The sequence below is a fragment of the Phasianus colchicus genome, chromosome 4 (assembly GCF_987193195.1).
Source record: "Phasianus colchicus chromosome 4, bPhaCol1.hap1.1, whole genome shotgun sequence".
Taxonomy (NCBI): Eukaryota; Metazoa; Chordata; class Aves; order Galliformes; family Phasianidae; genus Phasianus; species Phasianus colchicus.
The window spans coordinates 35,666,672-35,686,805 of record NC_143439.1 but is presented as its reverse complement, the minus strand read 5'-3'; the positions used below and the strand labels follow the sequence as shown (position 1 = coordinate 35,686,805).

Below are 20,134 nucleotides of genomic sequence, written 5' to 3'. Positions count from 1 at the left end.
CACAGGAAAGGTCAAAAAGGACGTGCAGTACTAGGAAAGCACAATCAAAGTAACAACACCTTCCAGGAGAAAGAGTGGATCAGGTGCCTCTGAAAATGCTTGGGTGAAACAAGAGCCTTGCAAAGTTACTGCTGGGGACCCAGGTTTTCCCCTCCCAAGCAAGGAAGGAAAAATGGATGACAAAAAGACCAGAAGCAGCTTTTCTGTTTTCACAATTGTTCATATACTATCAAAGGCTCAACTGTTCAAAGCACGTAGCCTTATCCCACACAACCGACTCCTAGGCATGCAGCATGGTTGTGGCTCTCATCAGACAGAAAGCAGGTAGATCCCAGACAGACTCCTCTTCAAAATGGGTAATGGAACAGTTAGCCCAGGAGCCTAGACAAAATCTAATCTGAAGAATAGCACTTTAATCAAATACAAAGGAAACACAGGAACCTCAGCTTTATCTGCTGATCTTGCTCTATTACTTGTTAAGGCAGGCAATCTTTGAGACTTCAAACTGAGACTGAACAGAAAACTAGATTAAAATAATATGGTAATTCTTATATTTCTCCTGTATTCTTATCCCATACTGCAGTTCTGAGTGCTTAACCAATCTGATAGCCTTCTATGATGGACTGGTGGCACTGGTGGACAAGGGAAAGGTGACTGATGTCATTTGCCTGGACTTGAGCAAGGCCTTTGACATGGTCCCCCACCACATCCTTACCTCAAAATTGGAGGGATGTGGATTTGATGGGGACCGCAGACAGAGGGTGGTCATCAATGGCTCTATGTCCAGGTGGAGGCCGGCGTCCCCCAGGGGTCTGTCTTGGGACGGTGCTCTTTAACATCTTTATCAATGACATCGATGACAGAATCAAGTGCACACTCAATGACACCAAGCAGAGTGGTGCAGTTGACATGGTGGAAGGAAGGGATGCTATTCAAGCTAAACAGGCTTGAAAGGTGGGCCCAGGTGAACCTAATGATGCTCAACACAGAAAAGTGCAAGGGGCGGAGGAATCCCAGGCATCTATACAGACTGGAAGGAGAGGTCCTTGAGAGCAGCCCTGCAGAGAAGGACCTGGGGGTCTTGATAGATGAAAAGCTTAACATGAGCCAGCAGTGTGCTCTTGCAGCTTGAAAAACAAATGGCAATCTGGGCTCCATCAGAAGAGGGGTGGCCAGCAGAGACAGGGAGGTGATTGTCCCCCTCTATTCTGCTCTTGTGAGGCCCCATCTGGAGTACTGCGTCCAGGTCTGGAGCCCCTAGTACAAGAAAGACAGAGAGCTGTTGGAGAGTGTCCTCCCACTCTTCAGTGTGCATCTCAATTCAATATATATTTCCCAATCTTCCAGCTAAAAAACAAAAGACTTTTCATTTCTCTGACTTTTATTGTAACCTCCCGCTCCATCATTTTCCCAGCTAGTGAAGAGGGACTAAACAAAAAAAAAAAAAAAAAAAAAGGAATGAAATATTAAAATAAATTAAAACAAACAAACAAAAAAATATAGAACTTGGTTTGGCTCTTAACCTTGAAGCCAAAAGTTTCAGTTTCTACCATACTTAACTCAGCATCATGCAAAAAGACTGAAGGTGAGTTCTATGTACAGGAACTGGTTTTACTTTTGACTTGGAATTTCACACAGTCAATCCTGAGAAACCATTTAATAAGAAGATTGAACGCTTTTTACAGAATTCATTTCAGCCACCATCCACTCCTTGTATCACTTCTGTTTTGACATTTTTCAAATATGTATTTCAAATATTCATTTAGGGACACCTTGCTGGCAATTTAATATGCTACCATAACTGTATTTTCTGCCCAGTGGTACAATTTCTCTCAGAAAATCCTTGCAAGGAGATAAGCATACAAAAAACTAATTCCAGGAAGATCACAATTCCAGTGGCTTTATAGAGAAGCACTACAGCTTTTGATTCTTCCTTTTGCTAAAGCTTTTGTTGCAAAAAATAAAGCAGATTTTCTTTCCTCTGCCTTCAGAACGTGGCACGTTAACGGCATGTACTCTGTACATATCCAGTATAACGCTCTACCAGTACTAGCAGGGGTTAATGAACCTATAAGAACCTAAATAGAGAAGCTACAATTTACTCTTCTTTAGAGGCTCTGTGGAACACAAAAGACATCAATAAAAATAAAACAAATAAAAAAGTTTAGTTACACCTTCTCTCAGAATCACAAAACAAAAGGACCTCCAGAGTCACCTGGTTCAACTGTCTTTTTCAAGTACGGACATCTAAGGCTGTTTGCCCAGGACTGTGTCCAGGCTCCTTTTGAATATCCCCAAGAGAGATGGGAGAGAATGCACAGCCTGATGGTAACAGGAAATTTCCTGTTTTCCAGTTTGTGCACACTGCCTCTTTTTCTCTCGCAGGGTACCAAAAGAGTCTGGCTATGCCTTTTTTGCACCCTCCCTTCAAGTACTTGCACACATTAAAAAGATCCTCCCTGAATCTCTTCTTCTCCAAACTAAGCAGTCCCAGCTCTCCCTGTCTTTCCTCATAGGAGAGGCATTTCAATCCCTTCATCATCTGTGTGGCCCTTCACTGGACTCTCTCCAGCATCTTCATATCTTTTTTGTGCTGGGGAGCCCAGAAATGGACAGAGGACTCAAGGTTAGCCTCACCAGTGCCAAGTACATGGAACGATCATCTGTCTTCTGTTAGTAACAGACTAACTCAACAGCACTAGTATATACTCAAACACAGATAAATGTGTGTCACCCTTAAATTAAAATGTTCCTCTTTCCTACTGAAGAATTCAAGAATCAATACACTTTTGAATTCTCTCCTCCAAGCATACAAAATGAACTACATTCATTTTGATTCTTAAACTGCCTCCAAAATACTACCTCTCCTCCATAATGCTGAAGCCGCTAGTAAAATTCAGGCATTCACAAAACTGCTCAGCAATACGTATATTTACTAAGCAGCATAACACAGTTTGGTTTTGCTTTCCCTGTTTCTTCTGTCACTCTTGACTTTTAGATTATCCAGATTTACTACTCTTACTATAGCGTTCTCTCTCAAATACTAATAGTCCTCTGTTAGGCTCATGAAATACAACTTCAAACCACTCTACCCATTCACAGTAGATATCCTCCTTCATATCAGTTTTTGATAATTATTGTTCTAACTCATGATTTTCTGAGCTATATTAGACCGACTCATTGCCTGCTTATTAATGAAATAATATTTGAATTTAAAATTCTATCTGTGATGCTGTTTGTAAAACAGTTTTCGTGTTAACAACAACAGAATCTTTTTCGCAAAGTAATCTCCAGCACAGAGTGTTTAATAAAAATACAACTGAAAAACAGATAAGTTTATGCATTCTGTATAAAAGAATAATGAAGATGTAATACTTCAAATCACTCCAAAAAAATGAAAAAAAATAAGCAGATTTTTTCATAGGAACCATTTTCCTTAGATTATTATAATTACAATGTATTTTTTGCCACATATCAGAAGTCATATTTATAAGTAAATAGATAAGGAATAACCCAAGGCAAAAAGAGATTACAAATAATACAGTTTCTGTTAATGCTGAAGTTGTAAACCTGAAGCTACTTTAAATATAATAGGGGATTAATTCATTTAATAAATACTTGAAATAAGTTAGAGAGCCCTGCAGCAATTCAACCGCAAAATGCCTAGAAAAACAATCCGTGCATATTCTGCTGCCCTCCAACCTCTTGTTATTTTCTAGCAGCAACATATTGGCACCACTGACAAAAGAGCTGTTAATGATACGAGCTGGATGTTTCTAGTCAAAGAATACTTAAACATCACTGCTCCACCACTGAGCAGTGCAGAGACCAACAGGCACCCCATAACCCATGCCTTTTTACCACAGAGTAAGCATTTTGTACAAGATCTAAATTTAATCACTGTACACTATTAACCTGTGATGAATTAATCATATTTTCCAGTCAACCTCAGGGTGTGGTTTACCTTATTTGTATACAGAGGCATAGGTATCCACATTTTTTTTCCTTTAAACAGAATACCAAGCACTAAGCAGCAAACAATAAACTGATAACTTTATTTTGAATATATGGCTATAATGTTTATCAATACAGGAGTGAAACAATGTGTTTTCACAGCAGTCCAAAAAGCTCCTGTTGGAGTGTTTGGAGACTACTATAAAAAACTAGTGGGAAAGAGAATTAGTGAAAATTAGCAATAGAGGGAATATAAAAAAAAAAAAAAAAGGACTCGTTTGGCTTCCATTCACATATTTGTTAGTTCATACAAAGTCTCCTAGGAAATTTTGAAAGGGGAACTGTGAAGCAAACAAGCTTTATTTTCTCATTTTATAGGCTAGTATCATAAATGGTCAATTATTTTTAAGTAATCATTTTTGATTTGTGAGAGTCACCAGTAAAGATTCACCTCAAAAAGTAAGCAAAACTAAAAGAAAAGTCAAATACTCATTTAAAACTCCCCACCAAACTCATAAAAATTCTTCACTAATAAAAGCATCTTGAAGTGTTTTACATTTCTCAAGGGTAATTATAACATGCTGCTGAGAACGCAATTTCTTTAACCACCTCTAACTATTCTATTTTCTTTTCTTAGTTAGATAATTGGTTTTCTGTAATTATGCAGACATATTCTACTTTATTATATAAAGCATAATCATTCCTTAAGATAAAGCTTTATTTTGTTTGATGTAGTAATCTGTATTTTGAATTCTTTTAATCTTTTAATTATCTAGGTATTTGTTTCGAAATGCAAGTTCTCAACCTAGTTGTAATGAAGCTTTTTAACAAAGTTTATACCTTTCCCCTCTTTGTAAAACAACATTCTGTTGTCCTTGTGGCAAGCAGGCAACTCACAATTTAGAGTAAAGAATACTGGAAATTTTCCACTCGCATGTTGTCCACTGATTTCATAAAGCAAAGTACTACTGCCTATCATTAAGTACAAAGATACAAAGATTATGGAATTAAAATATTCATGGATATGTGGGCTTTTTTCTTCCCAAGAGGAATAGAGGTGCTATGAGGATTTGCACCTCCATCTGCTAAAGTGAAACAAAACCCTGAAAGGAAATGTGTTCACATTTAGCTTTACTTAACATAAGCAGTACCTATTCATGCTACCTGTAGTTAAATGCATGTGTATATATACACACACAAAATTTCACTCACAAAGAATATAGAAGTGTTGTCAGTTGTTAATCAATAGCACTTAAAAAGAAAAGTGATGACTCAGTAAATTTTTGTTTGTGTACATTAATTTGTGTCCATGATACTTTTCCTTTCCTTAAATGACCATTTTCATTAATAAAAACACTGGATGTGACATTCTATTAAGACTTTTGTTCAGAAATTCAGGTTATTTTACTGAGTGTTTTATTTAAAATGTAATAACAAACAATAATTGTTCACACTGCTCCCTCTTGTGAAGCTTACCTCACATTTGCCAACACTGACTGTAATTAATATCACACTGACTATTCAGTGATTATAATATATATTTGACTAATGCCTAGGACTGATGACCACGTATGAGGGTCTTTCACAGTTAGTGCTGTAAGCAGGACAACAACTCATGCCAGAAATCTTCATGTTTGAAGCCTTGATATAACAAAAAGAACAAGACAGAAGGAAAAAAAATACAGAAACAATTTTACAGGCAGTGATCATACTAAATTACCCATTGACTTGCCACAAACATCATGGAAAAATCATAACAAAGCACTCACTCAGTCAATTACTGACAAGAGGTTTTGCTAAATGGGCGAATAGTGAACACCCTTAACATTACTCAAAACTAAACTGCAGTCTGGACGTAAGGACCTAAAGAAGTCTGATCCAGAGATTATAAGCATACAGATCCAAAGGATAAACTGATGATAAAGCTGTCGGTAGCAAAGTAAAACAGGAACAAAAACAAAGTACAAAGAAACAATATCAAAAGCAAAATTGCAGATATTTTCAGATAGCAACAGTATGCCAGAGATATGTGAAGATTATTACTTGGAGAGAAACAAATTGGTCTGGAAGACAGCAGTAGATATACCTTTATTTTCTAGAGATATCATCCTTCAATTTTCGTTTACACAGGATCACCTTGAAAAAAAGCTGCAGATGTAAACCTCAGACTGCCATTCAGTAAAACTAGAGCTTTAGAAAGTAGGAGGTGCAAATCAAGTGAAGGCAGATAACAAATCAAATTGCTAGGGAGAAGAGATGCAGTAGAACAGCAGAATGGAAATCATAGAAAGGCTCACTGCTGAAACAAAAAGAGGGAGGACATATGAAGTCTATAAGAACTGGCAGCAGAAATCTCACTGGACAGTGCTTGCTTAAAAACCAAACAAGCAAAGAGCCCCTCTAGAGAATATGATGTTCAAGGAAGCATCAGAACTTCAGCACAAAAATTGAAGTAACCAGTACTGAGTGCCATCAGTGTGCACCTTCCACAAAACTACATCCTGGAACTTAACTAATCTTTTTATTATTATTTTTTTTTTTTTAATTAAAGTAAACATTTTTCTTGTTTTACTTCATTTGAAATAATATTTGTTTTCTCAGCAAATAAAAGTATCTAAATATATATTTTGATTGGCTTCAGAATAAACTTCTTTATAATCATTTTCTCGGGGATCTGGAGGAAATCCTAGAGAAAAAAAAAATCATTTCAAGACAAAAAAGCAGAACTATAATTTTAAGAAACGCTGATAAACACTTATACTGTTTTTCTAATGTTTCTCCTTTTTACTGATTTTAGGCATATAGTGATAGAACAAGGGGGAATGTTTTTAAACTAAAAGGAAGATTTAGATTGCATGTTAGGGGGATATTCCTTACTCAGAGGGTGGGGAGCCATTAGAACAGGTTGCCCAGAGAAACTTTGGATGCCCCATATCTGGAGGCGTTCAAGTCCAGGTTGGATGGGGCCTTGGAGAGCCTCACCTTGACAGTGGGAACCCTGTCCACAGTAAGGAGGTTGAAATTGCATGGTCTTTGAGGCTCCTTTGTTTTATATATATGTATAAATGCAGATTTTGATTACATTAGAGTATAGGTAGTTTTAACTTGGAACAGCTTTTTGGCAAGAATACGTCTTGAGACAAAAAGAATATAACACAGCATAGTAATTTTTATTTATGGGGGATTGAAAATTATTTTACTGAGCTGTGTAAAAAAAAAAAAAAAATACTCCAAGAGCTTGTTTACTTCATAATCTCTAATAGGACAATAGCAATAACTAGAAAAATATGGCTGCCTTTGTTATCATTCTGCAAAGTCACAGAATGCTTCCAAAAATTTACAGATTAAACAGACTAAGATTCTTCAGCTTGAGAAAAGAGCTGTCAAATAAAATGGAAAAGATATAATAGTGTTCTATAAAATCAGAGATGGCACAGGATAAAGAACAAAGTGACTATTCACTGTCACACATGGATGAAGAGAAATCAAGTGAAATTAAAAAGTTGCTAAAAGAAAAACATAAGCATGTTTCACATAATATGTAATTAAAACAATGGAACTCATTACCACACAACGTTGCAAATGACAAATATAAAAATAAAAAATAAGCTGGATAAATTCAGATCTGCTGCCAAGACTAGAAAAAGAAAATGATCTTCTTTTATTAACTTATCCTCAAGCACTGCATGATCATCCTATCAGATAATTAGATTCTTGAATTCTCTGTTTTCTACTGGAATAATTTAAGCATTGTGCTTGCTATCAAATTTGGCAAAATGCTGCTTTACATTTTAAACTAACTATAAAGTAAAGGTAAAATTTTGCTTTTCTCACACCTAAGTCCATACCTGAGTTCAGCACAAAACACAGGTAGATCACTGTATCACTGACCTTGATTTAGACATGTATAGAGCTTCATAGTTACGTTTCTAATTTCTACCATGACAAGAAACAACTGCATTCAGGCAAAAGCTTAATTGGACTGAAGAAAGGCTGTAGTGAGAAAATTAGGCTGTCATTATAGAAGTGTGCAAACTACTCCGGAAATGACTTTTTCTAAATGTAAACTGTTCATTTTACTATAAATGAGAAATAGCTCATATAATTTACTTAGTGCAATTTCATCTCCCTGGATTAATATAAATCTTTCAAGGAATATCAGATTTTAACTAACAACTCCTTCAGTCTTTACATCTTTTATTTATGGTACTATATTTAAGCACAAGTGTTCACCTCCAAAAAGGAAAGATAAGAAAAGGAAAGTTATGTTTCTCAGATCTTTTTTCTGCATGAGATAAAGATCGAACAGGAGATCAAGTTAGTAACAGAAAGCAAATGGTAGGAATGTACCAAAACTACCTGGATTGCAGCCAGATTCTTTTGTTCCTGTGATGGAGCTTCATGGATAAAACGCAGCCAATTAGAATGGCGTGGATTGCTTGCATCCAGGATATAAAGGACTTCACCTTTACTGCCACGAACCTGAAACATTTCGAAATAAGGAAAATTAACTTAGCATTTAGCACATCTACCAAACACTATAACATATAGAACATTAAGGCATGCTGGTATCCAGCAAACGAATCTCGCATAAAACAAGTATTCCTCTTTATGCTTCTTTATACGAAATACAGTTATTCCTCATACAAGAAACCCCTGGGCCTTGATGGGATGCACCCACATGTACTGAGAGAGTATGTGTATTGGCAGAGGTGATTGCTGAACCACCTTCTATCATCTTTGAAAGATCCTGGCAGACAGCATTGGTGCCTGAAGACTGGAGAACAGCCAACATGACTCTAGTTTTCAAAATGGGCAAGAAGGAGAACCTGGGAAACTACAGGGCAGTCTGCATCACCTCCATCCCTGGAAAGGTGACAGAACAACCTGTTCCAGATGCCACCTCCAAGCAATTGAAAGAAAAGAAAGTTATCAGGAGTAGTCAACACAGATTTACCAAGGGGAAATTATGCTTGACCAACCTGATAGCCATCTATGATGTCATCACTGGGTAGGTAGATGGGGGGAGAGCAGAGAATGTTGTGTACCTTGACTTCAGCAAGGCATTTGACACCATCTCCCACAACATACTTGCTATGAAATATAAAAAGTGTGGGATAGATGACTGGACATTGAGGTGAACTGTGAAATGGCTGACTGGCTGAGCTCAGAGAGTTGTTATTAGCAGCATAGAGTCTGGTTGGAGGCCTGTAACTAGCAGTGTCCCCCAGGGGTCAGTTCTGGGTCTGGTCTTGTTCAACATCTTTATCCCTTCATCCAGGTTGTTGATGGAGTCCTCCCTCAGCAAGTCTGCTGATGATACAGAGCTGGGAGGAGTCGCTGACACTCTGGAAAGTTGTGCTACTATTCAACAAGACTTGAACGGACTGGAGAGTTGGCAGGGAAAAACCGGATGAGGATTAACTGGAGCAAGTGTAGAGTCTTGCGCCTGGAAGGAATAACCTCACGGATAGGAAATGACCTGCTGGAGATGAGCTCTGTGTAGAAAGGCCTTGGGGTCTTGGTGGTCAATGGGTTGACCATAAGCCAGCAGTGTGCCCTTCTACCCAAGAAGGCCATCGGTATCCTGCGGTGAGTTAAAAAGAGCATGGCCAGTAGGTTGAGGGCAGTGATCCTCCCCCTTTCTTCTGCCCTGGTCACATCTGGAGTACTGTGTCCAGTTCTGGGCTCCTCAGTTCAAAAAGGAATGGGATCTCCTAGAAGAAGTCCAGCAGAGGGCCACAAGGATGATAAACGGCCTGGAGTATCTCCCCTATGAGGAACAGCTAAGTAACCTGGGTCTGTACTGCTAGGGGAAAAGAAGACTGAGAGGGGAGCTGAGAAATATAAATAATTATCTAAAGGGAGGTGGGAGGCAAATGGATGAGGCCAAGCTCTTCTCAGTGGTGCGCAGCAATAGGACAAGGAACAATGGCCTAAAATTTAACATAGGAAGTTCTGTACTAACATGTGGAAGAACTTCTTCACAATAAGAGTGATGGAGCACTGGAACAGACTGCCCAGAGAGACTGTGGAATCTCCTTCTATGGAGATATCCAAGACCTGTCTGGATACTTATCTATGCAACCTATTGTGTGGTACCTTCTTTAGCACGGGGGTTGAACTCAATATCTGTTGAGGTCCTTTCCAACCCCTGTGGTTCTATGGAATTCCAAATCCAGAAAATACCATTTTAGTATTGTTAAAATTACTGCTAACATAATTGTACCACATAAATACTAAATATCCCAGAAACTCATAAAGTATTTTTTCAAAACTGTATTTTGTAATGTAAACTTCCCTCCTAAGTCTCCCATAGTGTTTTTTCAGTTATTTTTTTTCCTTACGCACATCAGAAGAACTATCTTCAGAAAAGTACAAATGCATTTAACCATTTCGCATACCTTATTTTACGACTCAGCTGAAATCTTTCATATACACCTATTCAAGAGAAATATAAATATGTAGCCCCACAGTGATTATCAGTCAGTCTTAATTTTTCAGTCAGAGGAGAGAGGGCTCCAAGAACACCTTGTAGCAGCCCTCAAGTACCTAAGGGGGGCCTACAGGAAAGCTGGAGAGAAATTCTTTTTGCAGAGTGTAGAAACAGGACAAGGATTAACAGATTTACACTAAAAGATGGTTGATTTAGATTAGATATTAGAAAGGAATCCTTTACGATGAGAGTGGTGAGGCCAACAGAGAATCTGTGGATGTCTGAAGGTGTTCAAAGCCAGGTTGGATGGGGCCCTGGGTAGCCCGATCTAATGGGTGGCAATCCACAGCATAAGGATTGAAACTAGATGATCCTTAAGGTTCCTTCTAAACCAAAGCATTCTATGATTCTGTGCTGGCCTGAAATAATGATTTCAATAACAACAAACTGACATACTACATAGGTGAAGGGGCACAAATTATTTAGTATGGCAAATAAACACTGTCAGATTTTGCTCACTAAGTGAAGAATCAACTTTTAAAAGTGGTGCTGTAGAACTGAAGGCACGTGTAAGCATGACAGCTTTAACAGATGAATGAGTCATTGCACTGTTCCCACTCCATAGCATCAGTAGCAGTAGAACTAATGTCTTCAAATAATATTTACTAATAGTTGTAACACCAGATCTAACAAATTATCTGATATTTCTGTTAGCAAATGTCTTAAAGAAAGAATTACTTAAGACATAATCTCCACATGAGGAGCTTTTGCCTATCATCGCAGATCCACAGAATTTCTACGATTGTGACAAAATACTAGCTTCAGTTGTCAAAACTAGGAATAAAAAGACAAACCTAATTTTAATCAAGTGATTGTTTGCTCTTAAAACACAAAGAAATAATACAGTTCCCTTTATGACATATTAAAAATAGCTTCCTTGTTTCTTTTAAATAGTGTATCACTTGAATCTCTCTGAAACATAAGACAGAAAGCCATGAAGAAAGGTCACAGGAACTACAAAAATTCCATATGATTTATTTATATGAGAAACATATTTTTATCCATCAACAAGAAGTTTCCAGAGTAAGAGCTAGGGATTTCAGCTATGCAAGATCAAAATTAGATTGTCATCATGGCTTTGTATTTAAATTGTTCACATTCTTGCTGTATTTGTTTTTTACAGATGCAATATGTCTTCAGTACATCTGCTTAAGTTACCTACACTTTTAAAATATTGTTAGAAAAAAGAACTGTATTTAATTATCATAATAGCTGATGACAGCATGTTGTTCTCAGATTAATACAAGAAACCTACTGTGGCTCTGCAAACAAATTTAAGTCTTTGAAATATATTACTGTTCTTTTAATGGAAGACGTATCTTAAGAAGCACACATCATGAAAAGGTGCCAATATTTTAAATTTTAAAAGTTATTCAACTTTCAAACACACAGATTAACCAAAGCCAAAAGTGTCAAATCTACAGACTTAAACACACCGGGAAACAATATTATCTAACACTAAGTGCTAGAACACCTTCTCTAGAGAGGCTGCAGGGTCTTCATTCTTGGAACTACTCAAGAGTTGTCTAGACTCAGTCCTAGAAAACTAGCTCTAAGTGGATCTGCCAGAAAAAGGGAGTTGGACCAGATAACCTCCAGAGGTCCTTTCCAAGCTTAGCTATTCTGCAATTTGCTGACTATTCCACTAGGAAATAATATCTGCTCCTTGCTGGAACTGTTGGCTTCACCAGTAATTTGGGCAGAATAACTGCAAACCATAAAAGTAAGTCCCAACTTTACACAAAAATACATGTAAATGGTGTATTTACCTTTTGAAAAGTTCCCACCCCCTTCCTCACAGAAGTATTGCATCAATTATATTGTAATAATAACTGTCTTCGAAACACCCACAGAGCAAAATTTCATTTGGCCTGAGTAATAATAGTTAACAGTGAAGATGAACATCTGTGAGCAGCTGAAGTCAAGCTAATGGCTCTGTGATTTAGCTACAGCTACTAAAGACTGCATTAGGGAGGCTCACCATGCAGGTCTTATAAAGGTTTCCATCAGATCTTGGGATTAGAAAAAGAATCAAGATCCTATTATAAAAAGCATACGTTACACTACTAGCTTTTCATCCATTCTTCTGCACTTGCTTGATTCTTAAACTATGTAGCAATGATTTATATTCACAGCAGCAATATGTGGTCATCTCCGCCAATCCATGAAGAGATGTCAAATACAAAGCAAAGACTTAACACAGAAGGAAACTATTGATAAAAGAATACAATAAATCCTTCCAAAACATGCTATACTTTCTATGGCTTTTTTTCCACCTCATAACTAAATAATATTGCATTAAATACACAAAGGTGAGGAAGGAAAAAAAAAAAAAAGAGAAACACAGTCGAAACATCATACTTAACACAGACTGGATTGGTGATATTTACCATTCCTTTCCTCACAGTCAGATGGACGAGTGAGTGTTTTAAATGTGTAAATGGTCTTTGAGCACCACGGCAGAGAATATCAAACTTTTATATCCATTTATTTTTTAAAAACCAACAAACAAACAGACTAGCTCCTGCTTTGCAAGTATACTCCTCAAACTAAAAGGCAGTACAAACTAATCATGGTGGTTAAACAAAATAAATAGTTGGACTCTATAATATATTCAGTTGAAAGTAAGTGTACTTAAACATTATCTATACTGAACCACTAGTGAATTGCAGTGACAATTGGAGTATGTCCCAAAGGACACACTCTCCAACAGCAGCCCACTCGAGTCAGTCAGCCTTTTGCTTTGTGACACAACCACCAAACATGAAATTCTTCAGACTAGTGAAATAGACAAACAAATAAAAAATAAAATGCTTTCACTTGGCTCATACTTTTTCATACTTAGAAGGAAACAGGATCAAAAAGGGCTGTAACTAAGACAGTCTGCTCTACTAGACCTCAAAATTCTGCTAGCCACAGTGACTCGAAATGTCCTCCTGCATTCCTCATCAGCAGCACTGAAAAGCATATATGATAATAGCTTCAGTTTATCATCACAATCCTGGCAGTTATGCAAGCTATAACAGCAAGAGAAAAAGAAAACAGGAAGATTGTCAAGCTGCTTATGTGCTCCACAAGAAACTTAAAGATACTGCAATTTCTCTCTCTACTCCCACAGAACAAAGTCTCAGGAATTAACATTCCAGAACGCAACAAGCCAACTCTCCATAATAAATAAGCTAAGGTTTCTTGGCTTTGTTTATATCTGTTAACCCTCTTTTACAAGTATTCAGACAGACATCCTTAACACTTACTGCGCATGAGACCTGAAGAACTAAACACAAATCATTCTGCCACAGAATTCCAGTCTGCTCCCAATCTGCTCCTGTCCCATCACTGAACCACTCCGAGACTACTTGCCTACCACAACTATTTCTTCTAGGAAACTGTTGGAAAACAAAGGATACCTTACTGGGGGAGGAAGTGAAAAACACTTTTGTACATCACAAACTAAAGCAGAAAATGTCTTAAGGAGTATTTTCTTAAATAATCTGCAAGCAAATAGCTGCATTCTCCCCAGAAATCTGAATGGTTATAGCGTTTCTTTCTCGATAGATATCAAACATTCAAAAAAGAGGCAGAAGATTTTTACAAGATTGAGGTTCCCTGAAATTTTTCTCAAGTAGGATCAATTTGTTAATGCTTGTGAACATATTCCTATTTTAATATTGTTATATTTGAACCTGCCACCTGTCTACATTAGACAGCTTCTAAATAATAGAGAATTTAGTCATCTTCATAGATTGACAAAGACCTAGAAGGATATAATATGCTGATGGTCAACATGAGAAACCTGTTAAAAGAGATAGAAATAGAACTGAAAAGCACAAACAGATGATGGCACACTGTTCTGTGTTCTTTTGTTTGTTTGTTTCTTGGTTGCTTCATTTTTGTATAGTAACAGGACCTTATCCTTCACTCCTCTAAATGAAGGGGTAGATCCAAAAAGGTTGATCATGTCTGCTGTAGTTCAGTAGACCACCCTATTCTAGGATCCATTTAATTCTAAGGCCCTTTTGACAACTGTGGTCAGATGTTCCTGTGATTTCTGTAACCAGTAGAGATAAGTTGGAGTTTCCATTTACTACCAGGGAGTAATGTTAACAGACATGCAGTCATCTCTAGTTTCACAGGCCAAATAATTAAGCAGCAATTCCCTTCAAATTTAAGTATAGGCAAAGTGGCATGAATCTAGAACAAGATTCAAATTTCATGCCTCGTAATTCATGGCAAGATATCTGTTTTACGACAACACCCTTTAATATTTGGTCACCACTACAGTTCAGCATCTAAACTGCATTCACATTACAAAAGCACCCAACAAAACACCTAAATGGAATGTATTTGAGAATCATCCCCTTAACAATTAACACATAAGATGTCAGTTCAGTCAAATATCTTTACAGTAAGATGAAATATCTGACATTCACTGTCACCATACAGGTGGGTTTACCTCAAGATCAATCAGGATATCACCAGACTATACTGCAATAGCAAATACTGTATCACTATAGAAGTATTAGGGGGAACAAAAATTGTATAAGCTACCAGATGAAATCCTACAGACATCTCAGTAATGCCTAAGATGCTTGTAATGCCCATCCACACCATCACTACTCCATCTGCCAGCATTTCATGCTGCACTGGAATTATCTACAGATTTTCAAAATGCATTCAAGGTGTAACATGTGCTACTTAGAAATGTTCGTGAGTGCAATTGCACCATACTATGCACATCTGGCAAGAAAAGAAGGAAAAAAACTTCACTGAAAATAAGCAGATGGTCATCCTTGCTGATGGCAGTTAACGTCACCTGCTTTCTGGGAAACCATTTTCTAAATAGTTATAAATTTAAAAAAAAAATCTATGTTCAGTCAAGTTCTGTTTTCTCTTTTTGTGTGTGTGTGTCTTTGTTTTTTAATTAGCTGAAAACATATTTTTTATTGTTAATGGTATAAAACAGCTAGTTGCAATGCTTCTGTATCCCAAGTTTCAGACCTACTTCACAGAATAGAAACTCACATTTTAATGTCACTATAGAAAGTATTAAAGTAATACTTGAAAGAGAAACTTAACACAGCAGCTGCTGTGATGTGATGTGATGAAGAAATATTGGCTCATAAGTGATACACATTTTCCTCCAACAAAACACAGAGCAACATTTTTTTCATATTAATGGATCTCCTGCTGGTTCATGACATTATTTGATTTCGTCAAAGACAGAATGGTTCACAAGTTTTAATTCTTAGACTTTCACAAGAAGGGTTGAGCTTCACGCTTACTATGAGGATAGCCAAGTCTCCTAAAGCAATTTTTGTCTGGCCTTCTATTATGAATTCAAATCTGCAGGTGTCCCTGTTCATTGCAGAGGGGTTGGACAAGATGACCTTTAAAGGTACATTCCAACTCAAAAGATTCTGACCTTCTATTATGAATTTAAATTTGAGTGCTAGCACCTCAAACTATCAAAACGGACTTTCTAAGAAGTTGAAGACATCACTTAACTGAAGCAGCGATCCTAACATTCTCAGACACTTTCAGAGGTAGCTTCTCATCACAAAAACTACAGATCATTAAGGCCCTACTTTGACCAGTAGGGTCCTACAATGGGCTTGTTTCAAAAATCACTATAAAACTTCAAAGTCACACACTTAACAATGATAAAGATGACTAAATTAAGGTTTAACATAGGTCATTTATGAAATTTAGCTACATAAACAAACTAGTAAAAATGCTAATGACTATTTTTAGATACCCATCTATCTCAATTGGTTTTAATTCAACAATACCAAGAACCTATGACACAAAATTGCAACTGGGAGAGGGGGAATATCTCTGGAAATCCTAACATCAATGCCCTACTTTTGTTTGGCAGAAGTTGTTGTAAATCAACTTACTTTCAAGATCCCCCAAAAGGTACTAAAAGCAAACAACTTTAAAAATATTTACTGGGAAGCTAGTCTTTACACTGAAAAGAAATAAAGACCATATTGCTAGGAACTAGATTTCCAATACAACATTAATCTTGAGAGCAAACTCAGAAATCTTTGAATTATGATTTACTTTGCCATGAAATTTAGAGCATAATTCAACTTAGTGCCCTATATGTAAAAGCTTTCCTATTCCAGAACCACACTCCACTACCAAGATCTGGAAGAAAAAAGCAGTGTCATTAGTTTAAATCACTTGATTTCTCATACCTCAAGCAGCAAATATTAAAGCTTCGACCAAAAGCTAGTTGCAGTTAATACTAGCCTTTATGCTACCTTCATAGTATTCTGGTGGTTTTTGTTGTTGTTTTTAACTGAAAAGAACTGTCACTGCAGTTGGAAGTAGCAGAAACATACCTTCATTTCACTTTTTAATATAAATAAACACAAATATTAGCTTCCCTAGAAAGTCTCTTTGCTAGCATGTTTCTGCTCTTGGATTTAATGTACCAATGAAGACAACAATCTTGGCAGACAGACAGAAACCAAACCTGAGATGTGCATCACTCAGTGTTACACAATGTACTAAGTGCCACCCCTATCCTGAACATTCGTCCTCAGAAAGTCAGAGTATCTGAAGAAGGACTAAGTCTTTCCAGTCTTTCCTGTTTTAACATTTGCCAAACCAAAAAGTTATGTTTGTCACAATCCAACAGTATTGAAAAGAACACCACTTTCTCAGTTAGGAATAGTAAACAAAATAAACTGAATAGATATCCTCCCTTTCCATCCTGAAGGGAACAATAAATATTAAAAAGGACATTTGATCCTCCAGAGGTAAAAACCTCCATGAAATTTAATACCTAAAGATTATTGTGTTCTTGCCCCAGAGAACTTTCTCTTCAAGCAAATACACATAATTTTAAATTGCTCAGTCAGATACACTAGTACAGACCAACAAACAAGTACTTATCAAGGCGCTAGTGGGATGCTAAGAACTCTCACAAAACTCACAGTCGTAACTAGCTGCACTTCTAACTAGTGCAACATGCAATTTGATTCAGATATAGTTGTACAGCCACTGAAGCACAGTTGGAAGGTGGCTTATCAACAGCGAGAAAGAAAAAGCACAAAGTCATCCAAATATTTTCTTGTCTTTTTTATTATTTCTAACTAAATGGTTACTACAGCATCGGATGGTTTTATGTTTGTCCATCAACTTGTAAATAAAATATTTCAGCATGTAACTATTTACAAAGGTAGCATTAACACTGTATATAATCCCCCCAGTCCCACCCCAATCTTCTGGAACCTTTTGAATGAACAGCTTAGGGGCAGACAAGTAGCACTATGCTACATTTTATTTAAACACAAATTTCAATGTTCTTATAACTGCTCTTAAAATCATTTGACCCAATCAATTCCTTTAGGTTCCATGTTTTCCCGAAGACCAAAGAAAAACATAACACACACAATTCAGGCTGGACGGGGCTCTGAGCAAGCTGATGTATCTGCAGGTGTCCCTGTTCATTGCAGAGGGCTTGGACAAGATGACCTTTAAAAGTCCCTTCCAACTCAAAAGATTCTATGATTCATGAATTCCATCTCAGCATGACGTCTTAAAGATGCCAACTCACAATGCTGGTCTTGGAGAAAGAGGAATAGTTTGCTCAAGACGGGTCACATCAGAAACCACTATTCTGTACCACCAGAAATGCATGCAGTAATCTTCCTTACAGAAAATCATTTCAAAGTGTTGAAATTAAGAACTCACAAATCACATACCAAGAAAAAAATGCTCCTTTAAGGTTCATTTTTACTTGACCTTTGAAAAGATTCTACTATTTAGCTTCCTTTCTTAAGATGCCCTCTCTGAAAGTGTATTTTTTTTTATTGCAGTCAGACTGTGAGTTCAGGCCTTAAGGTTCCTTCATCAACTTAATTATTTTTAATATATTTGGTACAGCTGACTACACACAAACTTGGCTGGTTGCTATGACTGCCTCCCACAGTCTCTGGAATAACCATTGACTTGGACTGTTTTACTTTTTACTTTCTGCATTCCTGGTCTCAATTTTCAACTTAAGACTACTCCCAGCATGATTCAAATTATAATATAAAGTTCGTGTTCAGATCAACTTCAGTAAACATGAACAACTTAGGCTCAAACATTCAGGAAGTCATAAAATTTGGTATGCAGGAATCTTTTCAAGGCTTTCAAAACTAGGTTACAACAAGATACTATGAAAAGGTTTTAGAACAGCTCATAAAAATCTTATTTTCTGGTTTGCTGTCAATGGGGTCATATTAGTGTCATCAATAAATACACGTATTTCCCTTTTATTTTCTGACTTACAGAAACAGATAAATCTCATTTAATCATCAGCAATGAGACATCTGGAAACTCATATGGTTTTCCAACCAACTTAAAAACCTATAGGAGCTAGAAAGCTCCTATAATCCACCTACCATCCCTTCTAAAAACCTTGTTCTAGCTCAAACATTTTATTAATTTAAAATAAACTGCAGAAACATTATGAAAAGGCAAGTAAGCCAGGACCTATTAACACATATTCAGCAAACATCTGTAATAAAAGCACATGTATTATTGTTGTTTTTTCAGCTGAGAACAAACAAGATGAGAACTGTTGCTCTTGAGACATAACCAAAGGAATCAGGGGAATGAATTGTCCCACACCTCTGTGGGAACAGATATTTTGGGTAAGTCCCTAAAGTTTAAAAAAAAAAAAAAAAAAAAAAAAAGAGAGAGAGAGAGAGAGAGAGATAAACAAAGGTACAGGAATTCATAGACTTGAGTTAATTCTCAGCTAGGAATACTTTTGCCACTACATCACTGGATTTAAACTGAGACTGTGTTTAACAAGATGTGCATTCAGCTCTTAGTATTCTTTCACACATCATTCTACTGCACTGAATCTATTTATAGCTCTGCTAAGACTATAACAACACTGCTCTTTTATAAGGTTCTCAGTGACAGTAATGCCAGAAGTGTTGATTGGCTTTTTTTTGTTTGATTGTTTTACATAAGTTTGGTTTGCTGTATTGTGGATTTTGTTTTGTTTTTGCAATAAATGCATGGGTAATTCTCTAAGTCAGATGTCAAGCCTAAGTTTTTGCACCGTGCCATACAACATCAAAATAACCATCATCCTTCCACACCTAACCACTGAAAATTAAGAAGCTTCAAGAAGCTTGATAATGAATATCTTTTCCAGTATCAATGAGGACTAAATGTGCTTACAGTTCAAACTGTTCATCTGGAGAGAAAAAAAAAGGGGGGGGGGGGGGGGGGATTATGCTCAAAGAACTACAGCAGAAAAGAAAGATTACAAGGATGTAACAGAAGTACAAAAGCAGGTGCTTCAAACAAGTTTAGAAGAGTCCTGAAAACCTCTATCCTTCATTTGCACATAGCACCAGCTTTTTATTTTGCTAAAGATTTCATATCTACACAAAGAATTACAAATGCTGGTAAATACAAAAACTTTCATCATATTATTTATCATACAATTATCATGGAATTACCTAATGCTATTATAAGCATCACAGTAGAGAATGCTTTATATGAACTGGCACCTGTTAAGCATAAATCAGTATCTCGTAACTGACCACCATCTTCCCATATTCAAATGATTCGAATCATTTCACATTATTCAACAATTTTTCACAGCACAATTATCCTTTCATATCTTCACATTTCACTGATAAGAAATTATTATTTGTCATTTCTTTA

General features: G+C 36.8%; 1 protein-coding gene across 5 annotated transcripts in view; it reads right to left on the bottom strand.

Annotated features, from left to right (window-relative positions):
- PRDM5 (PR/SET domain 5) overlaps nucleotides 1–20,134 on the bottom strand; it is a 105,335-nt gene that overhangs the window by 63,718 nt on the left and 21,483 nt on the right. For all 5 annotated transcript variants that reach the window (XM_090139191.1, XM_090139193.1, XM_031596893.2 and 2 more), the window contains exon 3: nucleotides 8,314–8,436. In XM_090139191.1, coding sequence (XP_089995317.1) covers nucleotides 8,314–8,436 — 123 coding nt within the window. The remainder of the gene's footprint in view (nucleotides 1–8,313; nucleotides 8,437–20,134) is intronic.